The following is a 26,279-nucleotide window of genomic DNA, read 5'->3' on the forward strand; positions in this document are numbered from 1 at the left end:
TCCCTGCGGAGGCGGAACTTTCCTGGCGAGCAGAATTTCTCCCGCACTAGTTCTGTCCGCATTTTTCAGGCTGCCACCTGCAGATTTTGTTACCTCGGGCAGGGTTTGTAAACCGGCAGCAAAGGGATTTCTGCCATCCTCCGGTGAGTCACCGGGGAGGGGACAGGAACTCAACTCACGAGGGTTGGTTCAAGAGTTCAAGATCAGGAATATATTAACAATCTTCTCTCTGCCCTCTCTGCCCAGAACGGTTTCGGTTGGAAGAGACCTGGAAAAGCTCTCTCGGAGCCCCTTTATATACTGGAATGGGCGCTGAAGTCTCCCGTTCCTGTCGTTCCTGAAGCCCCTCTACCACTCCATTCCAACTCCCACCACACCTCCACCACCTCCATAAAAACAGATTTTCCTTGGAATTAATGCTTCTCACGCACTCCCTTGATAACGTGCAGCAGCAGACCCGTTTGTGTAACAGCAAAAAAGTCCAAAGATTTAACTTTTTTTACATTTTTTTCCCGCTTCATCTCGAGTTCTAGGCCACAAAATAAACCAAACAGCCCAAAAAAAACCACCCAAAACAAACAACCAAACAACAACAACAACAAACCCAACAAAAATAAAAAACAAAACAAAACCCTACGAAGGAGATGGAATTTCCCGACTTCCCAGCTCAGGGGCGAGATGACGACTGCTTTGCAAGGTTGCCTTTGCACCTCGAACCACACCAGAATGGATTTCTCACCAGGGATTACTCACTTTTCCCGGAAAACAAAAGACCCACGACTCTGCTCGCTGCAGTCCGGTGAGTGATAGGAAAAAAATGCAAGATGGAGAAACAACACCCTGAGAAACCATTCCCCAACATTCCTGTGTGATTCGAAATTTGAGGGCTGAGAGAAAACAACGAGAAAATAAGAGCGGCTACAAACGGAAAGGAACTTGAGAAGCCAATTCAGCTTTCTGGAGCGAAATTCAGCTTTTCTGCGCGCTTGGCACAGAGGGGACCTGCGCTGGGACAGCCCCTTGTCCTCCCCTTCCTCCCTCCCTGCCCCGCCCCGCCCCGCTATAAAAACCCCGTCCCACATTCAGTTCATACATTTTCCAGGGAGTCGGTGGGTGTCGTGTGGTCTGCAGCTGGCCCGAGCTGTGTCCGAGCTGTGCCCGCTCCGTGTCCGCTCCGTGCCCGCGGTGCGCTCAGGATGCCCCGAGGTCACGGCTTCCCGGTGCTCCTGCTGGTACGGTCAGTGGGGAGGGGGCTGCTGGGGACCCTCTGGGAGCGCTGTCAGGAGGGTCCCGAGCCCTGTCGGGGCCGGGCGGTGCTGTCGCGACATGCCCAGACTTGCCGCGCTGTCTTGGAGCTCGGAGTGCCGCGGTGGGACTGGGTCCGACGAGGGGGGAAAAAAGGTGGGGAGGAGGCAGCGGGATGTTTTGAGGGCTGCCCTGGTGAGGGGGCTGCGAGGGTGGGGGTGCCCCTGGATGGAGGTGGGGTTACTTGGGTGCCTTTACCGGCCGTGGGGGGGAGGGGAAGGGCTCGTGTGAGTCGGGGGAAAACTGAGGCACGGAGGGGCTCACCTGCTCCGGGGGCCGTGGGAGGAGCTGGGCTGCTCACCTGGCCTGGGGGCGACAGGGAAAACGGGCGGTGGGACTCAGCTGGCCCGGGCCATGGTGGGGGTTGAGGCGACGGGCCTGGGGCGGTTCACAGGGACAGGTGGGGACATGGGGGGTTCGGATGGCCAGGCAGGGGGTTCACCTGGGCAGGGGGGTTCTGATGGCCAGGCAGGGGTTTCACCTGGGCAGGTGAGGCTCAGGGGGGTTCGGATGGCCAGGCAGGGGGTTCACAGGGGCAGGTGAGGCTCAGGGGGGTTCACAGGGGCAGGTGAGGCTCAGGTGGGTTTGGATGGCCAGGCAGGGGGTTCACCTGGGCAGGTGACGCTCAGGGGCGTTCGGATGGCCAGGCAGGGGGATCACAGGGGCAGGGGTGTTCAGATGACCAGGCAGGGAGTTCACCTGCGGACGGCCCTGCGGGGTTCGGGGTACCAGGGGACGTAAGACTGAGGACGGGGCTGGTGGGGAGCCACAGCCTGGAAGGGGAATGGGAAACGATGGGAAAAGCGCGCTCAGCTCCCCCCGGTCTGAGCACGTGGCCGCGGAGGGGGAGATGGCGATTAAGGGCTGCAGGCTGGACCTGGAGCGCAGGGAATGGGGATTTCCACTCCCTTCGCTCCCAAGCCGTGTTTGCCATTTTGTGCTGGCATCTGGTGGCGGCGCGGGCGCTCCTCGGGGATGTTTTAACGCGGCGGGATGGAATGCAGGTGGCTCGGGGATCTCGGAGCGGGAATGCAGCTCGCCCAAATGATGGCCAAACCCTCAGTACAGGGATTTAGCACAGAAAATTCCCGGGCTTGTCATATTTCCCCTTGGACTGGATGTTGTAGAGTTGGGAAATACCTGAACTCTGTTCTCACTTGAAGTCAGGAGGATCCTGCCCTGACTTTTATCCCAGGGCTCTGGAGGAGTCCAGCGGGTGTGGCTCCCACACTGGAATTATGTCAGCACTGCCCAGAACACGTTCTTAGAGGGAGCTTCTGGTCCAATTAATTCCCCACATTGTTAAGGAGAGTTTATTTAGACTGGCCTGATAAATTCAAGCCTTACTAAACCCATCACCTAAGTGCACAGCCTCAGGGGTTGTTTTGTTTACTTTTTCACCCCTCTTTTTGCTGGAAGGGATGGGGAGCTGCTCGGGGTGATGATTCACGTGGCTCGGTGGTACGATATTGCATCGAGCGTCCTCTCTTGCATCATGGCCTGGACACAGGCCACAGGTTTAAGGATGAATGCCCCTGATATGTGAGTTTGCTGGAGCTCAGATTCCACATGTGGGAATTCCAGGGGAAAATCCCTGCCTGCATCAGCCCAGTGGCCTTGGAGCAGACGACATCAGGTGTCTGCCTGGCATTGCTTTTATCCCAGTTCTCCTCCAGCCAGGGGCTGGGCGCTGTGCTGGGGTGTGCTTCATCCTCTTCCTTGTCAGGAGTTGCTGCAGGGTCCAACTCCTTTTGGGATCTCCTCAGGAGAAAAACAGATCGGGGATGGAAGCAAGGAAAGTTCAAAGTTTGGTGCTTTCCCGAGTTTTTTCTCTAGACTTGATCCCCCAGGAAGGAAGAGGCTTTTAGCTGATGAGGGTTTCCTGTGCCTCTAATTCCTCTGCCTCCAGGTTTTCACGGGTTGTTTACTGTGGGTGGAAACTCCTGAATTCCACCGTGCTGGACTCTCCAAGTGATAGTTTGGTCAGGGATGGCAGCAGGGTGATAACCTTATCGTGCACTTGTTGCTGCTCCCTGTAAAGCAGTGAAATCCCGTGGCTGAGGGGCCTTCCCAAACTGCAGAAAATGCTCTGGTGTCACTGTGATCACCTTCACAGCGCGGCAGAGTTCAGGTGGAGAGGAAACATGGAATTTTTTTCCCTTGTGGAAGTGGGACAAGTTGTCCTTTCACTCCCAGGGCTTCCAGGACCAGAATGGGTGAAGCCGTTGTGGCTGGAGCTCCTCAAGAGGATTAAAAAAAACACTTTACGAACTTGCAAACGTTCCTAGCTGGAGAAAAGAGGAGCAGAGGTGGATCCTGGGACATCCGGAGCCAGAAGTTGTTGGAGGGACATGGATTTGATCCCTCCAAGCCAGGCTCTGGAGCTGACCCCATTCCCGAGCTGGCTGGGGTTTGGGGGCTCTGTGGTGTGGTCGTGGTGTGTTTATCCGTGCTTTCAGTATCACTGGTGGCCTTGTGGCTATGTGTCACCCTCTGCAGCCCCGAGACCATCCCTGACCTGCTGCAGCCAGTTTGGCCTTGTCCAGGAGCGGGAATCATCCCGCGGGGGGGCGGGGGAGGCGGGGACCAGGCGGGACCTGTGGGCTGGGGACAGGACGGCTCCTCTATTGTTCCCTTCAGGGCAGCTCATGACTCACGGCAGAAACATTTGCTTTAAAAAGCGGGTTTTTACCCTCCGCGTTGGGGAGGGGAAAAGTGTCTCCTGCAGCCCTTGAGCGATGTGACACCCCGGTGGAGGTAGGGGCAGCTTTATATCCATGGATATACAGCTTTACATCCATGGATATCCATGGAGCAGCTCTGTGCTGGCTCAAAGGCCAATGGCATTGACCTCGTTGGGGACACTGAGGTGCCCAAAAACCCCCTAAAGCCTTAAGCGGCCGTTCCTGCTGAGCATCATCGCTCTGGAATGACCCAGCCAGGCTGGAAGGAGCTGAGGCAGCAGAAAAAGGGCGTGGAGAGCCGGCGGAAATGTGACTTTTCTTCCTGATCCACGGCAGGATAACAGGGATAGGCCATGCTGTCCCCTGGGAGTCCAGAGCCACAGCTCAGGGGTTTCTGGTGGGCACAGGAGCCCTTCCAGCCTTGACATGGGGCCGTTTCCTCCCACAAAGCTGTTCCCCTTCCCGACCCTTCCCTGTGCTCAGAAATTGGGGAAGGAAAAGGGGTCGTTAGTGACTCTTTGCCCTGCTGATAACCTGGGCTGGAATTCCCCTGCGAACCTCCAGGGCTCCTCCAGTGGCTTTGCCAAGGGAAAACTGGCCCTGGCTTGTGGGAAGTGCCTTTGGCTGAGCCATCCCGAAGCTCCTGTCCTGCTTCCCTGGGCACAGCAGCTCTCACCCTTCCTTTTCTCCCCGTGCCCTGTGCACTGGGGTGGTTTTTAACCCGTTTTTCTGTATTTTTTACTAGGCGGCCGCTTTTGGAACCAGTGCTGTCACCCTGAGGAGGAGGGACAGCTCGGATCCCTTGGATCCAGGCTGGAGAGGGAAAGATGGTTACTACCTGAAAGGTGACGGTGTCTATTGCCAGAAGTGCCCTGCAGGTGAGATGGTCTCAGCACTGATTCCTCGCTCTGCAGCCTCTCCGTGCTCCTTTCCATGTCCTTGCTTCTCCTGAGGGGCAGCAGAGCTCCAGCTCTGCCCTGCTTCACTCACATGGATCTAAGGACTCGTTATGGGAATATTTCCCTTTTGTTGATGCCTCATTTGCCTCTGAGTTTTGCTGGTGGTGGAATCACAGAACCTTCAGGTTGGAAAAGCACTCCAAGGCCACCAAATCCAACCTGTGCCCAATCCCAGCCTTGCCACCGAGTGCCACCTCCAGCCCTTCCTGGGACACCTCCAGGGATGGGGATCCAAGCCTCCCTGGGCAGTTCCAAGGCCTGACTGCCCTTTCCATGGCGAAATTCCTGCTGCTGTCCACCCTGAGCCTCCCCTGGCCCAGCCTGAGGCCGTTCCCTCTCCTCCTGTCCCTGTTCCTTGGGATAAGATCCCAAATCCCCCCAGCTGTCCCCTCCTGTCAGGGAGTTGTGCAGAGACAGAAATTCCTCCTGAGCCTCCTTTTCTCCAGGCTGAGCCCCTTTCCAGCTCCCTCAGCCTCTCCTGAGGCTCCAGCCCCTTCCCTGTGTGTTCAGAGTTTCCCTTTCTGTCCAGGCACCTACATTGCAGAGGAGTGTAAAGAGCAGAACGGCTCTGGCAGGTGTGAGCCCTGTGCGTATGGGGAGTACATGGAATATCCAAACGCCTTCCAGTGGTGCCGGGACTGCCTGAAGTGCAGGGAAGGTACGAGCTGGGGAGGGGAGCAGGGCTGATGGCTCAGGCTGGGTCCAGCTGGGCTCACTTAGAGCCCTGCAGCATCCCCAGAGAGTGGCTGGGGCTGGAATCTGTGCAGCAACACATGCCAGACCCACATCTGTTAAAGGCTATGTCCCTTGTGCAAAGCGAGAGCTCTGCATGGAGCAGGAGGATGAGGCTCCCAGCAGCATTGGAAGCTGCTGGTGGAGTTTGATCCAGGCACTGCTTTTCCCTTGGTATGGGCAGCTGTGGGGCAGGGAAAGCTGACACTCGACAGCAGGGAGGGCTTTGCTCCTCCCCGGAGCTGTGGCTGGGCTGGGTTGGAGCGGAGGGGCCGAGATGGAGCTGTGTCCCTTGTGTCACACAGATCAGGTGGAGCGGAGCCCCTGCCAGCCTGTCAGGAACACGGTGTGTGCCTGCAGGAACGGCACCTTCTGCCCCCCGGACCACCCCTGCGAGATGTGCCAGAAGTGCCGGCCCAGGTGGGTCGGGTGCCGCCGTGGCTGCTGGGGGGTCCGTCCTGGAGCTGCGGCTGCTGAGCCCGCCCTGTCTCCTCTTTCCCAGGTGTCCCGAGGGTCAGGAGGTGCTGAAACCCTGCACACCTGACAGTGACCTGCAGTGCGGCCCTGCCACCAACACTGGCCCCCTCTGTGAGTGGGAGGAGGGCAGGTGGGCTTGGGGATGGGGTGGGGGCTGCTGCTGAGGGTAAAGCAGGAACAGCTGCTCACAGCCCTACTTTATCTGCTTCAGACCTCTGGGCCATCCTGGCGATCGGAGCTCCCATCCTGCTTGTGATTGCGTTCTGCCTCTGGAAACACCACTGCAGCTCCCCAGGTGGGTGCAGGAGACGCCCAGAGCGCCCACCTTGGCCAGGGGCTCTGCACTGGTGTGGGCTGGGTGGGAAGAGGGACCCCAGAGTACCCACCTGGTGTGGGCTGGGTGGGAAAGGGGACCCCAAAGCACCCATCTGGTGTGGTATGGGTGGGAAGAGGGTCCTGCCTGGGGGAAGAGGGATCACAGCGCTGTTTGCATCTTCCAGGGGATGGGAGACCCTCAAGCAGGAGGCCCTATGAAATGGTGGTGAGTTCCCGGGATGGCAGGGGGGAGGGCTCTGTGGGCTGTGGTGAGGTTCCCCATTCCCTCTGCTCCCCACTTGGCCAGCAGCTCCTGAGAAGGCTGGAGGAGCAGAGGGATGAGGCTCCTCCAGCTGGGAAGGCCGGAGGAGCAGGGGGATGAGGCTCACCCAGCTGGGAAGGCTGCAGGAGCAGAGGAATGAGGCTCATCCCCACAGGGTTGTGGTAGAGCTGGGCCAAGCAGAGGAGGCTCTCTGGTAGTGCCCTGGGTGCTTCCAGCCCCTTCCTCAGTGCCATTAACGCTTTCCTGGTGGCAGTGCTGGCACATCCAGGGTCCTCAGCAGAGATCCCATGGTTAGGGGCAGGCTGTGCTCACCCAGAGCTCCTGCAAGCTCGGGATCCACGCCCTTAGATCCACGGCAGGGTCCTGCCTTCCCAAAACCACCATGGTTTGTGTTTCTGCCTTGCCATAGAGCTCCATGTTTCGGAAGCTGTCGTGGTACAGGAGGGTGAACATGGGGGCAGAGGACAACGCCGCCAACGAGCGCATACGGAGCCAGCAGCATCACACGGCCACAGAGACGCCGGTACGTGACTGGCACCACTGCCCCGCCGTGCCCGGCCGGGATCTGATCATCCTGGGGGGCTCCCAGGGCTGGGCCACACCGGGAGACACTGAAGGGGTCTCTCTGTGGGATCAGGATGGCAAAATCCGCTCGTTTGCAGTCAAGAGAGTCCTCGGGGGATTTAACGCTGAGCCCGTCCAGGAAACACGGATGTCCTGGGGGTGCTGGGGATCTCCTGCCCCAACAGCCCTGGGAGACAGGGAGAGGGTCTCCAATCCCCGTAAATCATACACTGTTGCTGGGGCTTGGGGGGTGCTGTAGGACATCATCATTCCAGCAGTGACATTGTCCTTCCAGCAGTGACATTGTCCTTCCAGCAGTGACATTGTCCTTCCAGCAGTGACATTGTCCTTGCAGGAGTAACACTGTCATTCCAGCAGTGACACTGTTGTTCCAGGAGTAACATTGTCCTTCCAGCAGTGTCATTCCAGGAGTGACACTGTCCTTCCAGCAGTGACATTGTCATTCCAGGAGATGCAGAGTGGAAGCACCAAGAAGAGTCTGGTTCCAGTGCCGGGGCATGACCCCATCCTAGGTAAGTGCTGGTGCCCAGGGGATGTGCTGGGGGCTGAGGTTCCTGTCCCAGCTGCCCGTGCTCGGCCCTGTGCTCTGAGCTGTCCTTTTCCCCCCCACAGTGTTGCGGCGCTCCTTTTATGTCTTCGCTAGAAAGGTCTCCAAGGACAACTGGAAGAAATTTGGCCGCAGCCTGGACCTGGAGGAGAACGACGTCATCATGGCCACGTCAGATGATGGCTTCTATGAGATGCTCTACAAGTGGTTGAGTAGGGAAGGGTCCAAGTCCTCCGTGAACACGCTGCTGGAGACCCTGGACCGGCTCCACCTCGGCGGGGTGGCAGAGGACATCTCCTCCACGCTGGTCCAGGATGGACTTTTTCAGTATGAAATGAGCTGAAGGGAGCAGAACACACACTGCACCTCCCTCCTTCGAGCTACAGCCATGAAATACCTCCCAGAACACTTGAATTTTAGCTGTTTGTAGCCCTTGCGTGGCTTTTCTTGTTTTGAAGCCATCAGAGTTCAGTTGAACCAGGAGGAGCTGATCCTCAGCGAAGTACGATCCTCAGGTTCCTCTCTGCTGGAGTTACAGTTCAGTGTTGGTGCTTCCTCATGAAATCCAAGCTGGTTTTTTGATTTCACTGGGTCAATGCAGAATTTCAAACCATTTCCATCTGCCTCTGGGACCATCTCACTCGGAAGTGCCACTACTACCTGGATATCCTCAGGATCAGTGCAGAGAAGAGCTTTTGCAGGGGTTTTTCCGCCCTGTGCTTTTTAACTTAACTGTATCATCCTTGTTTCTCAAAGGATTCCTGGCATCACGAGATGGCTTCTGCTTCTAGAACATCTCTGCGTAAGCTTCATTCTCCGTGCTTGGTGGTTCTGCAGGCTCAGCTGGAGCCTTGGGTTACTTTCTGTTGACAAAATTGTGTTTTGCGTGGTTCTGCTTGCTCTTAGGAACCAGTCTGAAACTGGACTTGGAGGGGAGAGTGGGAATGATTGACTTGCACTATGATCACTGGGGAAATGGACAGTGCAGGGGTCACCCAGCTCAGCCCCCTGGCAGGAGCAGGGACATCTTCCACTCCACCAGGCTGCTCCAAGCCCCATCCAGCCTGACCTTGAATGTTTGCCAGGATGGGGCAGCTTATCTGGGCAGCCTTTCTGACGGTGTTTACCCATCCTCGTTGTGAAACAGTTCTTCCCGATATCTGATTGAGGCCATTCCTCTATCCTGGCACTCCAGGCCCTTGTCCAGAGTCCCTCCCCCACTCTCCTGGAGCTGCCTTAGGCCCTGGAAGAGGCGGTGTCCCAGAGCCTTCCCCAGGCTCTGCAATCCCAGCTCTCCCAGGCTCCGTAGAGGCTCTAACACCTCCACATCCTTGTGGAGAGCTGCAGGTGGGGTCTGACCAGAGCTGAGGAGAAGGGAAGAATCCCCTGGTGGCCCTGCTGGTCCCAGGTGAGCCCTGGTGCTGTCCCTGTGTCCCCAGGCAGGGCGGAGGGGTGAATGCACTGAGGTCCCAGTTACATCGGGAGTACCCCTGCCCACCCCAGCTCCTCACAGAGCTCAGGGAGAGCCTGGCTGGAAAAACAGCTGGGAAAAACTGCATTACTTGAGCTGCCACCCCAGTCCACCAGGACCTTCCCCAGTGTGGTGGGAGGGTGCTCAGCACCCCTCCTGCTGCCCCCCCCCCCAAGACTAAGTCCACAAGCAGAAGTTTTGTACTTATTTATTTTAGCAATTGTAAATGTTACATATTTTAACTTAAAAGCTATATAAAAATATCTTTTTTTTTGTTATGCATGGTTGTGTGTTTTTCTACAGAGCTCTGGCCCAGCCAGTTTATTTTCCAGTTTTTTACATTTCTCTGTTTATGAAGGAAGAGTTTACTTTTTTTAAAAAAAAAATCCTCCTGATTTTCTCATCTGGTTTGATTAATTTTTTCCCCCCAGAACTCTGGTGAGGGCCTGTCCAGGGTCTCACTGGACACCAGGGGCCAAGCGGACACCAATTGTTCCATGTGGCACTGAGGAGTCAGCCCATGGAATTAATGCTCAGCCACCCCAGCATCCCACCAGGAATGGTCCCCATGGATCCCTTCTGTCAGGGAAAGCTCTCAGCAACCACCCTGGCCTTTATTTACCCTCCACCAAAGCAGGGGGTGACACCTGTCCCTCTGTCCCTCGGGGTGGCACTGCCCTGGGGGGCTCCACCCAGCCAGGGCTCTGTGTGTTGCAGTAGCTGTGTTGCAAATCCATGCAGTGCTTAGTGAGAAAAGGGCTCTGCTCAACCCCCAGAATCTCCTCTGGAGCTGCTCTCCAGCCCCTGCACTGCCAAGGGGAGTTTTTTAACAGCGTGGGGCCAGGAAGGAAAGCAGGAGCTGTTGGGTTCGTGCCTGGGGGTCACTCCTGGGTGTTTTCCTGTGCCCCTGAGCATGCAAACCTGGGCAGGAGCTCCTGCAGAGCCAGGCACATGCAGGGCTCAGCGCCAGGGCTCAGCTCCTGGCCCGGGGAAGGCAAACAGGGCTCGGAAGCAGCAGTGAGTGCCCGGGTTGTGTGAAAAGGAGAGAAAGTTGCAGTCCTACCTGCTCGCTGGGGCTGCCAAGGGTGAGAACACCGAGGGTGAGGAGCCACCTCGCTCCTGCATCTGAGGCTGAGGGCGGGCATGCAGAATTTGAGGCTCCAAGGTGCTCCACGAGGCCAGCTGGGAAGAGGAGCAGCGGGGAGCAGGAGGGGATGGCACCGGGAACATCCCCGGGTGCTCCTCCAGCAGCAGCCTGGGCAGGGACGGGCTCCAAGGAGCTGTCCCCATCCCAGCTGGGGAGGGTGAGGAGGTTTGGGTGCCTCCTGCCCTGCCTGGCAGCCCTGCAAGGACACAGGTGGGACATGCAGAGTTAGTCTGATGGAAAAGCCACCCGGTGTTGCCCCAGGGGTTTGGGTTCCTTCGAGGCCTCGCTGTCCCTGCCCGTCCCAGGAGTGCTGGAGGAGGGTGATGGCATCACCCCAAGTCTGGCACAAGGATGTGCAAGCCCAGCAGCTTCTCCCACACACACAGGGACCACACCGGGCTTTTAAAATACCATTTATTACAATGGAGCCTTCCAGGCTAAAATCCCAAGCCAACCAAGGGAGCTTGGTGTTGGTTTCTGGTGTGGCAGGTTCAGGGAGTGGGGTTCAGATGGAGTTGTTTTGTTTTTTTTCCTTTAAGTTTCTGTCTAAACAAAACTGAAGAGTTAAGAACAGGGAAGAGAGGACTCCAGTCCCCTCCGTGCCCTGAATTAGGACAGACCCCACTTGTAGGGCAAATTCTGCAGTGCCTGGAGGTATTTGGGGACCAGGGGGGTCCCCTGCCCTGTGCCTGACCCTGCTGTGAGTCGAAGGGGGTGGTAGGACCCCCACAGTGGCTCCAGGTGGTGAGATGCCATCAGACACCCAAGCCACATCCCAGAGCTTCTGGTTCCAAATCAAAATGGAAGTGCTTCTCCTTCTTCTTTGTCTTCTCCTTCCTCAAGCTGCTGATGTGCCAAAAGCCAAAATTTCCAACAAAAATCCCGAAATGAAACCACGGCGCAGCCCTCGTGCTCCTGTAAACACGAGTTCCTCCTGCTGCTCGGGCTCTGCCGGTGCTGCTGCGGGGAGAGCAGGGCTCCAGGAGCGCTGGGGGCTGGCCCCGAGCCCCTCCCCAGGCCCACCCCTGCGGCCACCACCGTCTGCTCCGGGGCTTGTGCCGCTGCACGCCTGGCGCTGGGGCAGGGCATCCCACCCTTCCTCCTCCTCCTCCTCCTCCCCATCTCCTCCCAGGGATGCTGGAGCAAGGACGGGGCTTTCAAACCACAGCCGAGGAGGAGGAGGAGGAGGAGGAAGAGGAGGCTGTGGCTGCCGACGATGAAGGAGAGGAAGAAGGGGAGGAGGAGGCGTTCCAGAAGAGCCACCGCCTCTTGGGCTGCCGTTTGAGGTGGAGGTAGTCTTCCTTCTCCCGCTCCTTCTTCGCCCGCTGGTAGTGATCCTCCTCCTTCAGGTACCACACCGGCGGCCAGCGATGCTTCTCGAAGTATTCCTGGTTCTCTGTGGGAACATGGGGGGGGTGAGGGCGGTGCCAGGACTGCCGGGATCCCCTGTCAACTCCCCCTGGCTGCCACTCACCTCCCGACATGGCCTTCATGTCCCGCGGGAACTTGCGACAGACGTTGTTGTAGTTGGTGCAGATGTGGTGCAGGCACCAGTCGGCGAGCTGGTAGGCGCAGTGGAACTGGGAAAGGATGGGACACCAGCTCAGGGCCACCAGGAATGGGCCAGCACCAGGGATTCACTCATTTCTCCATGGACATCCAAGGCCAGACCTGGTTGTCCAGCTCCTGGAGCTGCCGTACCCCTGTGTGTGTCACCCCCAGTCCTGCTGGACCCCTGTGTGTGTCACCTGGGAGCCCCCCAGTCCTGCTGGACCCCTGTGTGTGTCACCTGGAGCCCCCCAGCTCTGCCAGCACAGGCTTCTGTCCTACCTGAGCCAGCTCCAAGAACACGAGCACGTCCCCATCGATGTCCACCATCATCTGCGCCGCCTCCATCAGGCCGGTGACCGTGTACTGCTCTGCATGGGGGGACACACAGTGTCAGGGGCTGGCTGGGACGGGGTGACAGCCACCTTGCCACTGCCTGGACTCACCTGTGAGAGCCACCAGGTGTGGCAGGCAGAGGCGGTTGGCAAGGATGATGAGCTTCATGTCGTCCAGGTCAGGGCTGGAGCTGAACTGCCCCGTGTACAGGTACTCCAGCACTGCCCGCATGCAGCTCTTGCTGGTGTGAGGAAGTGCCACCTGCCAGACACACACTTTGTCACCTCCTGGCCGTCCCCAGCCATGCCACCCTCCTGGGGAGTTCTCCTCACCTCGTTGGTGGAGCTCTCCACGAAGGGGCCGCCGAACATAGCGGCCATCCAGTCGCAGCTGGAGATAAGCAGGGGCTTGTGGGCACTGATAGCACCGTCATCCAGCACGAAGGTGACATCTGGGGACAAGCAGAGTGGTGCTGCTGGGACCGGCCCTGTCACCTGGGCCACACCTTGCCCCAGGGGACAGCAGAGAGAAGGGGATGGAGCCTGGCATATCCTGTATTTCTCCCCAAAAATTTCTCTTAGTTTTGATCCTGCATTCCCTGCCAGCCCAGAAGAGCTCAGGGAAGAGCATCAGCAGTGTTTTGCCTATTCCAAGGGGTTTTCCCAAGTCACTCCACAACACATTTGCCAGCAAGGGGAAAACCTGGGAAGCAAATGTCACACCCAAACTTGAGTCCTTGGAGGGCTGGGAGGGAGGCTGGGGATGTCCTGCCTCGCTCTCCACAGCTTCTCCCAGGGGTGTGCAAGGGCTACCACACATCTGTCCCTGCCAGGGACAGCCTGACCATATTAGGATCCATCTCCATGAGACAAATCCAGCCAGAGGGAGGCTGGGACATTCACGTCCCCCTGGGATGTCACCTCGTGCTGGTGGCTCATGGTGCTTGCTGGAAAGCTGGGGAAATCCTACTAAGGGCACTCGCTCCTCATAAATCAGGGTGACCCTGTGAAAATCCGGGCTGGGAGAGAAGGAAGTCGCCTTTGCAGCTCTTCCATAAATAAACAGAGCTGCTGGGCCAGCTGGGGAGCAGGAAACCCTGGGGAAGGGCTTCACTTTCTTGGGAAAAAAAAATGACAAAAATCCCCAAATGGCAAAGTGTGACCAAAAACCCCGAGGGAGACACAATCACTCCCTCACACACGGAGCAAAGCCAGGAGGTCCCAGCCCCCACCCACCCCGTGAACCCCCAAAAAGGACCAGGCTGCTGCTCCTGGAGCCGTACCCGAGAAAGTCCCCTTGGCCAGGCATTCCTTCACCCGGTTGGTCCTCCGGACGTGGAAGGCTTTGGTGATCTCCTGGTTCATGAACGCCTCGTTGTTGAGGATGTTGGCCACCATCATGCGCAGGTCAAACACCTCCAGCAGCTCGGCGATGTGAGCGATGTGCATGAGGTCCCGCTCGTTCTCATCCAGCTCACCCGTGTACAGGTACTTCAGCACGGCCCGGAAAGGACCTGGCTGGATGGACGCGTCCATCTTCACCACCACCATCAGCTTGGACTTGTAGGTCAGCGGGTCCTCGGCCATCTCCTCCTGGATGCTGGCGAAGGCCCGGCTCCATGAGGAGAGGTTCCGGCCCCGCCGCAGCCCGTGCTCGCCGTTCTCGTAGCGGTCGCCCCGCAGGATACCGTCACTGGTGGAGGCTCTAAGGCACGGTTTGCGCTGGCCGGGTCCGGCCTCCTCGGTGTTCTCACAGATATCGAAGCTGGCAGCCCGCAGGAGGAAATCCCGCCCGTGGTGCCTCTCCTCCTGGTGCAGCATCCGCTCGGCGGCCGCAGTGACAGCCGCCCCAAAGCCATGCCCCGCCGTGCTCTGCTGGTCCTCCTCGCTCAGGTCCATGAGGAACAGGTCGTAAAACTTGGAGGAGGAGGTGGAGAGGTAGATCTTGTGTGCGTAGATTTTGATCTTCTCTTGCAGCACCAGGATGACGTCCGCGCACAGGGGGTCCTCCAGGAGGTGGGCTGGACGCTCCTCGTTGTTGGAAGGGGGGTCTGGGACGATGATGATGGGAGGAGGGGGCTTGGGGGGCAGGAAGGGGGCTTGGAGCAGGGGCCGCTGCACGTTGCGCAGGTGGGACTTCCAGAACTGCAGGTGGCGGCGGGAGATGAGGGCGGCACGGATGGCATTGTCAAAGACGTCCTTGACGCCGAACTGGGCCACCACGCTCGTCTCATAATAAGGGATCCCCAACTCCTTGGCAACCTCCCTCCCCTTCTCCGGGGGAAGGATCTCGTTAGGTTTAATTGGCCTGAAAGAGACAGGAGATAATTAATGAAGAGACCTCTTGAGATAAGGAGGGCATGCAGGGACATCTCCAGGGAGCAAGGGTCCCCACCTGGCCAAGGGTCTCCGTGCCCGGTTGACGGCCTCCAGGTCGGCGTAGCGCAGGTCGAGCTGGCAGCCCACCAGGATGACGGGGGCGCGGGGACAGAAGTGTTTGATCTCCGGGTACCACATGGTCTTCACATGGTGCAGGGAGTTGGGGTTGGCGATGGAGAAGCACAAAACCACAACGTCGGACCTGCGAGGGGACAAGGGGTCAAAGCCCAGTCTTGGGGACTCCCTCCCTGCCCAGGGTAATGCCAGGCTCTGCCTCTCCCCACCTGCCATAGGCAAAGCGCCTGTCCTTGTGGTGGTCACCAAAGGTGTCCCAGAGGCGCAAGGACACGCTGACATCGTCTACCACATCCCGGGAGCGCTCCAGCACCTGCGGGAACAGAAAACCATCCATCTCCTCAGTCCCTGGAGCCTCACAACAACTACAGCAGGGCTGTCCTCACCATCCTCACAACCCCCCTGAGAGGAGGACATGGCTCCACCTCCTCAGGATTCCCACGGGGTGTCCGTGATCCTCCCCAGCAGCCCTGGCCGCCCTCACCTCCTGGCAGACGCGGTACTGGTCAATGGCCCACACCGTGGGCACGTGGGTGGCAAGGAGCTGGTACTGGGTCAAGGTGGCGTTGCAGGCACGGGCACAGATGAGCCGGGTCTTGCCCACCGCGTTGTCCCCGACCACGACGCACTTGATGGTTTCTACGTTTGGCCTCTCATAATCCATGTCAGAATCCATTAATTGGGACCTAAGGGGGGAACGAGGCCTCAGCAACCACCGCCAGGAGCAGGCAGAGTGGCGATCCAGGGCACCAGAGTGGCATGAAGCAGGAGGATGCTGACACTCCCTGGCAGCCCAGGGAAGCTCTGCAGCAGCTGCCCAGCCCTTCCCAGCTCGCTGTCCCCGCCAATCCCCTTTAAAATTTCATGTTCTGGTGGCAGGGTGGCTGCTGTGCCACGTCAGACACATGGCCTGCGTTGGATTGCGCCCTCCTCCCTCCCAGCTCTCCAGCTCATGCCTGTTCATGTGAGATGAGGCTTTTTTTTTTTTTTCCCCTCTCCCTTCCTCCTCTTCCTTTTCTCCTTCTCCAGCAATTGCAAGAGAAGCTTCCAGAGCCGCCTGACAGAGTGCACACGCGGGCACCGCTGGGTTCCGCTACCTGGCAGGGGGCACTGACCTTCGCCCCTTTTCCCACCCCATTCCCAAGGGGATATTTGCTCCTAGCCAAGGGCAGCAAGAAGAAGCTCCTTAGGTTTCCCAGAGGTTCAGCAGCCACGGGGATTGGGAGAGCTCCCAGGAGCAGGTGTGACCCCAACCCCCCTGAGAGAGACCTTGGTGCTGAGGGTGCTGCAAAGCTGATGAGCAGCAGCCAGGTGTGCCCAGGTGTGTCACCCATTCCCTGCTCAAAGCCAGAGCCTAAATCAGCCAGAATTAACTCATCACAGCACAAACCCAAGGGTTTATGTGGTTTCCAGGGGGAAAAGCACCAAGGGGATTGAGTGATACCAAAAAAATCCCACATCCCAATTTCTGTGAATTTCCCAAGGCCACAGATCTCTTTCCCCTTGGGACAGCAAGGACAAAAAAAAAACCCCACATCCCAATTTCTCCAAACTTCCCAAGGCCACGGATCTCTTCCCCCTCATCGCTCCCTCCTGGCAGCGGCCTCCCAAGCTGCTATAATAAACCACCAGCGCAGTGAGCGAAAATACCCAGTAACGATGGCAACCGAGCCCTGCACGTGGGACCACAGCTCCCCAAACCGGCAGCCTGGCAAGGACTTCCCAATGTTAGCACCTCCCTCCATGCGCAGGCTCCCCGGGCACACCTGGATCCCCAGGGCAGGGCCGAGCCTCAAGCCTCGTGGGCAGCTGGAGGCAGAGGCAGGTGGCACAAATCCAGGTCACTCCGGGTGCCAGCGCTTCCACACCGGGCTGGTCCCGAGGCAAAACTTCTCCGAGTAGTTGTCGCCGCATTCCACATCCCCTCCATCCCTCGGGATGCAGGGAATTCATCCCAAAGGGCATTGAAAACCAGGAGCAGCAGCAGGGCAGGTGGGCTCCTTCCCCATTAGCCCCTCAAAATCCATTCCCACCCTCCTGTGCTGCCATCCCCAGTCCCCTGCTCATCGTGGGGATCAGCTTGGCTCTGTAGGACCAGGAGATCCAGGAGATCTCCGAGGTGGGGGGGTGTGAGTGCTCGGGGAGCTTTGCTGTGGTTATTTTTAGGCCCAGCCGTGCTCCCAAGTCAGCCGAGCTCGTTTGGATGGAGAGGGAAGGCACAGGAATGACAGCTGCAGTTGGCACTTGGGATGTTTGTCCCTCTCGGGGACCTCAGCCCACCCCCAGCCGAGCCAGCTCAGAAAGTTCCGTGCCTCATGGGAATTAAGGGCTAAATCCTTGTGGGATCAGTGCCTGCCATGAGGAGGGGAACAGGGGGACAGCAATGGGGATGAAAAGGGGGTTTTTGATAAAGCAGAACCTCACTGGGGAGCTCTGTTGGCCCCACAGAGGGGGGGGAGAGGTCACAGCCCCTCCCCCACAACACAACCTCAGGAAGGGCTGAACCTTTTCAATCCCCCTCCTCACCTTCCCCACCATCACCTCACTCCTGGGAGCAGCTCCAAAACCCACCGGAGAGTAAAAATAACATGAGATGCTGAGAGATTTGAGTTCCCCCCCAAGTGAAAAGCTCTTCCCAGAGGAGCAGGGCAGCTCCAGCCAGCAGCCCCCCAGCTCCGTTCTCCTTGTCCCCCACCCAAACCAAGGCACCCAATTCACACCCACACCCCCCACAAGGAGAACCCCAAAATTGCTCCTTCTAGGCTCCCAGCCCATGGTTGCCAAGGCAACTGCACCATCACCCCGGGAGCTGTCGCTTAGCAACTCTCAGGCTCCAAATCCTCCATCCCGCACCTCGCCAGGGGAGGAGAACCCCCAAACCAGCGTGAAACCTCCCCAAAACGGCAGCGATGCACAAAAACAACCGGGAGGAACGGGGCAATGGGAGGAACGGGGCCCGGGCGGCCCCGCGGAAGCAGTCGGGGCTGTGGAGGCCGCGGCCAGAGGCGGTGCGGGAGAAACGGGGCCCCAAGCGGGGCTGCAGCACGGCCGGGGCCGGGGGATGCGGCAGGCGGGGAGCACCGGGACCGGCTGAGGGGAGCACCCGGCTCGGGGAGCACCGGGAGAGGCTGCGGGAGTTTGGGGAGGGAGCGGGGAGCAGGTGGATCGGGGGCGCGGGGCATCGCAAAGGGGTCCGGGAACACCGGGGCATCGCAAAGGGGCTGGGGAGGATCCGGAGAGGGTGCGGGCATTGTAAGAGGTCTCAGGGGTGTTGCGAGCACCCGAATCGGGGTTCTGGGGCATCGCAAAGGGGGCAGGAAGCACCGGGAGAGGGTGCGGGGCACCACCAGGAGGTTGGGGGTGCTCGCAGCACCCAGATCGGGGGTGCGGGACACCGCAAGGAGACCGAGGAGGACCCAGGCCGGGGTTGTGGGGCATCGCAAAGAATCTCAGGAGAGCTAGCAGCACCCGACCGGAGCTGCGGGACATCGCAAGGAGCTTGGGGGTGCTCGGAGCACCAGGATCGGGGGTGCAGAGCATCGCCAGGCGGACGGGAAGAGCCGGGAGGGGGTGCGGGAAACGCCGATGGGACTGGAGAGCATCGGGAGCAGCTGCGGGGCATCGCCAGGGGGGCTCGAACCACCCGGATCGGGGGTGCGGGGCACGGCCAAGGGGCCGGGCCCTCGCTGTCCCCGGGCCAGGAGCGGGGGCAGGATGCGGGGCAGGATGCGCGGAGGCGGAGCGGGGCGCGGAAGCGCGGGGGGGGTCCCCCGGTACTTACACCAACACAGACGAAGCGGCGGCTCCCAGGGGCCGGGGCCGGGCTCGCCCCTCCGGACATGGCCACGGCGCAGCTTGCGCGGCTCGGCTGGGCACGGCTGCGCTGCTCAGGGCCGGGGTGGCCCATGGCGGCAGCTCGGCCGCCCCGATCTCCGCATCCGCGGCCCGCTGCGCTGCGCGGAGCCCTGCGCGGATCGCGGCCCTGCGCTGCCCTGCGCGCTGCAGTCGCGGCCGCCCCGCCTTTCATTCACAAAAAACAAGCGGCCCCAGCCGAGCCCCGCCCCAGAGCCCCCCCCCGCTGCCGCGCATTGGCTGAGGGAGACTCGGGGGGGCTCCCGGGGTGGGTTCGGGCTCGTCCTGCCGCTCACGGGGACCCCCAGCATGTCCCTTGAAGGAGGCTCCGTTGTGGCCCCCGGTCCTGCCGTGGGACCCCCGTCCTGCCCCTAAAGCTCACTCGCAGCGGGCTTTGTTGTGTCCCCCTAAATCCGCCTTGAGACCCCGTTATATCCTCTAACCCTCCCTCGCAGGGGGCTCCGTCGCGCCCCCACAATTCTGCCTTCAGACCCCATCGTGTTCCTAATTCTCCCTCGCAGGGGACACCGCTGTGCCCCCCACCCCCCCCCCCAAATCCTGCCTTCCATGGGACTCCATCCTGCCCCTAAACCTCCCTCTCAGGGGGCTCTGTTGTACCCCCAGTTCTGCCTTGGGACCCCCATCCTGGCCCTAAAACCCTCCCATAAAGAGAGCTCCATCCCGGCCCCCAAGTCCTGCCCCCAATCCCGCACTCCATCGAACCCTGTCCTCCCTCTGCATGAGACCCCCACCCTGCCCTCCATGGGGGAGATGAGAGCCTCAGCCCCCCCTAAATCTCACCTCCATTCTTCCCCCGCATCCCCAGTGCCCCCCATTCCTGATCTGGGGAAGGGGTGCACCCTCTCCTGAATCCCTCTGAGCACCTCTCCCCAAATTTCAGGGAGGTGCCAGCTCCCAGCTGGGCCATGGGCGGTGCTGCTTGTGCAGGAGACCCCTCAGAAGCCCCACAGCCCCCCCGGAGCCCCCCCAAACCCTCACAGGGCTTCTCTCGGGGCTGGGGGGGAGCGAAGCTGCTCCATCTCCTCCAAGCACAAGGCCACAAGTTGCGGTCCTGACTTTTCACCGTTCTCTACAGAGCTGATTGCAGTCCCCGCTTCACCCCTAGGGCAGCTCCCCGAAATCTGAACCCTCAGGGCATTAATAAAAAAACCAAAAAAACACAACCCCCAAAAAAACTCCGAGTCATCTTTGCAGCGCGGCTGCTGGGAATGCGCCGGGCGCCGCCAGCCCCGCTGCTCTGACCCCGTATATCCGCATCATGTGATCCTCGCCATCCCTTCCCGAGCCATCCAGCCGCCTTTCCCTCCCCATCCCCGCGCTAAGCTCGGCCCCCTGCATGGCCTTGATCCCTTCCCGCTTGGATGAGGCCGGCTGGAAGCCCGAACCGGGGCTGACACCGCCGCAGAGCCCGGCGCTCGCCTCGCCCCAGCCCCTCCGCAGCCCCCCCGCCTCACCGAACTCGCAGCACGGGGATCTGTCTCTCCATAGCAGAATGAGATGGAGCCGCTAATTTGGGGAGGGGAAAGCCCTTTTGGCTTTTGAGCCGTCAAGAAGCGGCTCCAGGCGCTGCCTCGGTGCCCGCGCCGGGACCGGGAGGCGGCGGCGGAGCTGCGGAATCGCTGCCCCGGGAGCTGCGAGCAGCCTAGCCTGGAGCTTTCTGCTTTTTGGAGTGGGTCACGGGGAAGGAACACGTAAAGCTTGTTTGCCAGCCGCATGATTTGGCTTATTTGCTCTCTTGTAGCAGGTGCTTAATTGTGGCAGAAAGGGTTCCCGGCAGCTTTCCGGGCAGCCAAATTCCCTCCTGCCCCTCTCGCAGCCAGGCAAAACAAAAGCACGATTGTCACTGGCGGGAGAAACGCTCCGGCTGCGGAGCTCTCTTCCCAGGAGAAAAGGTTTCCCGGGAGGATGGAGGCACCGGGATGGGCACGGGGCATGGGAAAGGGGTCGGGGGCAGCTGTGGAGCTCGTGAGTGCTGCTCAGAGCCCCTCTCCTCCGTGGGAGGAGGAACACAAGGCTCAGCTGACTTTTCCTCAGCCAGCCCACGTTGTGGCATGGCGTGGAATGGCACGACACAGAACGGCACAGCTGCCCATGGCATGGCATGGAATGGCACAGCTGCCCATGGCATGGCATGGCACAGAATGGCATGGCACTGCTGCCCATGGCACTGCATGGAATGGCACAGCTGCCCGTGGCACGGCATGGAATGGAATGGCACAGCTGCTCATGGCACAGCATGGAATGGCACAGCTGCCCATGGCACTGCACAGCCACTCCATGACATCCCCCTCCCTCAGCACAACCATCTCTGGCACGGCTATAATTATAAGGCCTTTTGCTCCTTGCTCCCATCTCTCCAATTTAAGCCTCTTGAATTTGCTAAGGAATTCATCTGTCCGGCTCCATGATCGCCCTGACTCCCTGGCAAAGAGCTCTGCACCCAAACTGAGCTCTGGGGGTCACACCAAGCCCCCTTTTCACCCTGAAGCATCCTCCTCCCTCCATCCCCACCCCCCAAGCCAAGAATGAAGAAGCCCTCGGAATATCCGAGATATGAGCATATATTGCTCCGGCCCCAGTAAAATTTATGACTCCCCAGTTTAAAGCTGGGGTGTTTCCATCCCTCCCAGGTGCTGCCAGGACCCTGCCAGCCTCACTGGGGAGAGGATGCAGAAACCCAAATCCAAACCCATTTTCCTTGTGCTCCTTGGATGCTCTGCAACCACTGCAGCTTTCTTGGCTCTGCTCCCCACCCTGCTCCCCAAATCCAGCGTCATTCACCTTGCAAGAGGCTGAAGGGCTGGCACAGACCAAGGCAGCGCATCCCTCGCTGGAAAAAGTGGATTTGGGATGGGGAGACACCCCAAAAACCCTGGGCAGCCCTGAACCACACATTCCCAAAGCTCCCAGCGCCAGGACCCTGACTTTGCCTTGCTCTGCTGGGAGTTTTCCACCTCATCCATAGGGAACGGAGGCGTTGCTGTGGCGTGGGTGGGATGGGAGCAAAGAGCAAAGTCCCTGGAGAAATTGGCCGGAGGAAAAGTGCCAGGAGCAGGGCTGGGAGGAGGCAGCAGGAGGTACTTACAGGCTGTGAGCCATGGCTGTCATCTTCCCGGCAGGGCTGCCCTTGCCTGGGCTTTCCATCGCTTTCTCTTGGCAGACTCTGCAAGGAGAGGGCACAGGGGCCTGTCAAATCCCCCCAAACACGGACTCACATCGTAAAGCCACCCCCTCCCCACTCAGTGTCACCTCCCAGGGACAGAAAGGTTTTGGGAAGGCGAGTCCTGGGCTGGCCAAGTGCAGGTGTGGGGACAGAGCTGTGCCTTGTCCCCATATCTCTCTGCCAGCTCTGCCCTCCTCGTGCCACCCTCCAAAACAGCAGAAATAAATCAATCCATGGAATGCACACAGACCCATCCCCTGCTCTGAGGGCTCCACAGTGACAACCTCTGCTCAGCCCCAGCGAGGCTCTCCCAGCTCCCACCCCCTCTCCAAGCACCTCACCCTTGGGCTAAGAGCCTTCCCTGTGGATCTGAGCCCCCCGGGCAGTGCCTGGCTCCCGGGGTGGCCAGCAGGCCAGCGAGTGCCCTGGCATGGTGGCTTTGGCCAAGGCTCTGGAGCGAGGCAGGGCACAGGGCTGTCCCTCCTTCTCAGTCACTGGATCCCGCACACGTCATGAGCAGAGTCCAGCCTGGAATTTGCTCCTGGCAAAGCCAGCAGAGTCCTGGCTCCTGGCGGGGATTGGGTTCCAGGCACCCACCATAGTGCTGGATCCATCCATGGGTTCACCAGGAAGAGCAGCAAGGGGTCACCCCTCAGTTTTGCTTCTCTGAAAATCCCAAATCCTGCCATTTGGCTTCTTGAATGAGGCTACAAGGGGTCTCCTTGCTCAGGACAGCTGCTCCAAGCACCCCATGGGCCCCCCAGCCCCAGCAGCAGCCAGGGAGGGAGGTGGCAGCTCTGGAAAAAATGGCATTTACAGGCTCGATACCCAACCAGAGCTAGGAGAAATCTTCAACCAGAACTTCACAAAAATGGCAAAACCCAACCTTGACAGGGGACCAGTGGGGACAAAAGGCTACATTGGGATGTGCCACCACAGTGGTGGGGAGCAGAGCCCAGGAAACAGCTGATACCAGAAAGAAACGTCTAAAACAAGCAAAAAAATAACATTTTCGCACCTTCCATCCCCTGCCCTGCCAAAGGAGCAGGGGCTGTCTGTGAGGCAGGAGATTGGGGTGCTCTGGAAATTCCCTGCATGCAGGAATACTCTGGCCCAGCTGGATGCCATCTCCCAGCCCTGGAATCAGCCACCCGACAGCTCACCCTGCCATCGATACGGCTGCAGAACTCCAGGGATTCATCACTCAGCTTATAAATATTTAAAGCCAGAAGGAGCCACATGCTCCTGTAAAACGCAACTCCTTGCACAAGCCCAGCATCCCTTTGCCCCAGCGCTGAGCTAATGAACATTTGGGACTCTCCAGACGGATCTTTCACAGCTAAAAAACAGGTTAGGGCGAAATTCAAGGTCTTGATCCATCCGTGCAGGATTTCTGCACCCTCCAGCTGGGGATACACTGGATTTACCACCCCGAGGGGTGCAGGAAGTGCTGCTGGAACGGAATCACAGCCGAGGCTGCGCTTCCAGCTGCTTGTTCCCCACACCCCAGGCAGGTTTTGGGGGGCACAGCCGGCCCCACACCCTCGGAAAGGCTGCAGCTGCAGCCTGGAGCACTGACAAGCTCCCGCCGGCTGCTCCAGGCAGGATTCACAGTTTCATACAGCATTAAGAGCTGCTGACGCCTCGTGAAAAAACTGTGAAAAGCTTCTATTTTGGGGAAAGTTCCTCTTATAACGGTGCATCCTGTGGCTTCTCTGTTTCCCTTTTTCTCCTGGTTTCTCTTGCTACGGAGAGCTGTGCAGAAAATAGGCGGATAATGCTGCCAACCAGCCTGGGCTCTTCGTCAGAAGAGGAAAATAACCCTCCAAGCCACCCCCAGCCAAGGAATTCATTCTCATGCCGTGCCTGGGTGGGGGCCTGAGGTGAGAAGGGAGGCAGTGGGACCCTCCTGGGACTTGTTTCTGGGCACGGAGCGTGAAGGGGCTTGGATATTTCCTAATGAGGGAAAAACGCTGGTTTTGCTTGGTTTAGACCTTTCCCTGTGGTGTCAGATCTTTCCTGGACTCTCCTCCCCACTCTGCTCCCAACCCACGGTGCCATCGTCTGCCTTTGCACCCACTGTTCCCTCATAAAAAAAAAATATTACAACATCAAAAAACCGGGAGTTTGTCTCCAAGCAACTGTCTCCAAGCAGGGATGGAGAGCAGAGAAGGAGAAGCAGCAGCGCTAAGTGGGGAGAAAACTTCTGGAGATGGCAGCGGGGAGAGGCAGGGAGGGAACAGCAGGAAAAGAGGGACATGGGGCTGATAGCACCAGGAGCAGGCAGGAGCCCCGGGGCTGGAGGATCTCGCTCTTTCCTCACCCCTGGCTTGTGAAACACCTCCCGGCTCCCCAGAGCCACTTCCAGCCCCAAGGGCGAAGGAAGCTGCGGCCGCAGGGCACTGAGGCAGGGAGGTGAGACCAGAGCTCCGTGTTGGCCGTGCTGATGCCCAGGGACCACCAAGAGCCCCGACTGAAGCAGGGAGGAGCGACCGGCTTTATCCGCGCCGCTCCCGTGCCAGAGAGGGGCGAAATTCCACGCTGGAAAACTCTTTGCCTGCACATCTCGGTGTCTCCTCGCACGTGGCTCTGCCTCAGCAGCCTCCTCGCTGCCCTGCAAGCCACCGAGGCACCCCACAGGTCCCGCACCCCAATTCTCGACAGCTCCAAGGGGTCGTGAGGGAAGGAGGAGCTGCGAATGCCGCCCGCTTCGGAGAGGCTGCATCGCCCCCAGGCGCTGGGAAAACCCTCGGGGGGCGCTTGGAGCTGTTCCTGGGGCGGGATCCGCAAAATTCCCCCATTTCTCAGCCCTCGGAGCCTTTGCGTTCCACCACTAATTCCCGGCGGAGAAACCCTCACCCTCCCATGCCCCATGGCCGCTCCCTGGGGAAAAAGGGGGATAATTTGCTCCAGGCGTGGTTACCTGAGCGCAGCGGCCCCGCTCTGTCCCGCGGCTCTTCCCTTCGCTGTAGCAGCCGCCTTCCCTCTCCAGGTGCAAACTGGCCCGGACAGGCAGGACCCATTTTTATACTCTCGCCCATGTGATCCAAACAAATGCCCTAGGGATGAGTTTTTGCACTGACACAACTCAAGGGGCTGGGACTAAAAAACCTGTTTGACCACAATCCCAGCTCAGCGGACAGGAATTTTCCACTCGGATCCTTTCAGGCCGGCTCTGGGTGCGCCGGCACGCGCCGGGGCCCGCGTCTCCCTGCTCCTCCCAAAAAATCCCATTTTCCTGCACTTCCCAAATCTTTCTCGTTCCTAAGTGTTTCCTCTTGTGCAGCTGGAGAAAACGAACCATGGGATGGTTCCACCATGGAGGAAGGGGTGGATGGGAAGAGTGAAGGAATATGTTTGAGGCACTGACTGCATTTAAATTCAGCAAGTCTTTCGTTTTCCCCATGATCTGTGAAAAACAAAACAAAACAAAACCCAAACACAAAAATCCCAAACAAACACGAAAAAAAAACCAAACCCAATGGAGCAGAAAATGCCAGCCAGGGTGAGAAATGGGGAGAATCCTTTGCTCCTGGAAAAGAAAACTCCCTGCAGCCTTGGGGCCTGGGAACTGCACTTCTGCGCAGGTTGGAAGGTGATTTTAGGAGCTGCCCGGCCGGAGGGTCCTGCACTGGGGCGCTCCTCAGGGATGCAAGGGAAGGAAGGCAGGTCCCAGGTGAGTCCGGATGCCCGGGATGGGAACTGGGAGATCCCCGCGTGGGTGACTCAGTGGGAACCGAGGGACCGGGAAAACGGCCACGGGCCACGGAAAGGAGCCACGAGCGTGAATCAGTGGGATCGAGCGGTGACTCCGTGGGAAAGGAGGGAGGCCATGGGATAATGGGGCAGGAGGAGCCCCTTGAAGGCGCTCCTGTCCCCCTTGGGGCAGCGCTGGCAGCAGCTGGAGCTGATCCCGATGGATTTGATAAGAACAGGAACGTGCAGCTCGGCACACACGGGGCCAGCCCAGCGCTCCCCTCTCCTCCACCCCGAGGTGCTGCGGTGCCCCGGGGCTCTCCCGCACCTCCCGGATGTTCTGTCCTAGCTGCGGGCACAGCCCTTCGCTCCGGCCGGGGTTGGGGAGGGATTTTTCCGCCTGATTTGGGGGTAAAAGGCGCCTGTTTTGATGGGTCACAGAGCGGGGGCAGCGTTCCCTGCCCGGAGTGAGGGTGGGTTTGCAGCTGCGTCTTGAAGCACCTGCAAATGGTCCTAATCTCGCCCAAATTGCTGCCAATGATCGGCCTGGGGGGATCTTAGCCTGAGCCTCCTGGGACTGGGGGGACTGCAAAGGGGTTGCGTGGAAAAGGGGGGGTCTGGGCTGGCTGTGCTGGAGACCCCAGACTGTTTTCTGTCGCTTTGCAGCTGGGGTTTTATTTTTGGGATGTAAAGGTAGCGGCTCTG

The 26,279-nt window shown here is 59.2% G+C and overlaps 2 protein-coding genes across 15 annotated transcripts; one reads left to right on the plus strand and one right to left on the minus strand.

Moving 5' to 3' along the window:
• The first annotated feature begins 340 nt into the window (after window positions 1-340).
• On the plus strand, window positions 341-9,556 carry LOC102101117 (tumor necrosis factor receptor superfamily member 10B). 9 transcript variants are annotated; one of them, XM_088068238.1, is made up of 11 exons: window positions 782-799; window positions 1,103-1,232; window positions 4,735-4,867; window positions 5,478-5,606; window positions 5,986-6,100; window positions 6,183-6,268; window positions 6,369-6,452; window positions 6,658-6,695; window positions 7,165-7,278; window positions 7,789-7,852; window positions 7,953-9,549. In XM_088068238.1, exons 2-11 carry the CDS (start codon window positions 1,197-1,199, stop codon window positions 8,228-8,230), a joined length of 1,077 nt encoding a protein of 358 aa, XP_087924364.1. In that variant the 5' UTR covers window positions 782-799; window positions 1,103-1,196; the 3' UTR covers window positions 8,231-9,549. The 9 variants fall into 9 exon arrangements, 7 of the variants coding, with proteins under 7 accessions (XP_087924367.1, XP_087924365.1, XP_087924366.1 ...); XM_014259587.2 differs by having other exon boundaries at window positions 784-799; window positions 6,658-6,698; window positions 7,953-9,548; XR_015774703.1 differs by lacking the exon at window positions 7,953-9,549 and having other exon boundaries at window positions 342-799; window positions 6,183-6,287; window positions 6,658-6,698; window positions 7,789-7,805.
• RHOBTB2 (Rho related BTB domain containing 2) lies at window positions 9,551-25,394 on the minus strand. Of its 6 annotated transcripts, XM_088068233.1 has the most exons (12): window positions 25,357-25,394; window positions 24,802-24,937; window positions 21,801-21,878; window positions 15,327-15,528; window positions 15,052-15,155; window positions 14,784-14,969; window positions 13,672-14,696; window positions 12,722-12,840; window positions 12,500-12,650; window positions 12,336-12,424; window positions 11,980-12,085; window positions 9,551-11,901 (listed from the first exon to the last, which is right to left on the minus strand). In XM_088068233.1, the coding sequence occupies exons 3-12, from the start codon at window positions 21,857-21,859 to the stop codon at window positions 11,663-11,665; spliced, it is 2,280 nt and encodes a 759-aa protein (XP_087924359.1). In that variant the 5' UTR covers window positions 21,860-21,878; window positions 24,802-24,937; window positions 25,357-25,394; the 3' UTR covers window positions 9,551-11,662. The 6 variants fall into 6 exon arrangements, with proteins under 6 accessions (XP_087924359.1, XP_087924360.1, XP_087924361.1 ...); XM_088068234.1 differs by lacking the exon at window positions 25,357-25,394 and having other exon boundaries at window positions 24,802-24,906; XM_088068235.1 differs by lacking the exons at window positions 24,802-24,937; window positions 25,357-25,394 and adding an exon at window positions 22,220-22,322.
• Window positions 25,395-26,279: the final 885 nt, after the last annotated feature.

This window comes from Pseudopodoces humilis, chromosome 30 (genome assembly GCF_049639895.1).
Source record: "Pseudopodoces humilis isolate 2021_Gansu_Grassland_sample_001 chromosome 30, ASM4963989v1, whole genome shotgun sequence".
Classification (NCBI taxonomy): domain Eukaryota; kingdom Metazoa; phylum Chordata; class Aves; order Passeriformes; family Paridae; genus Pseudopodoces; species Pseudopodoces humilis.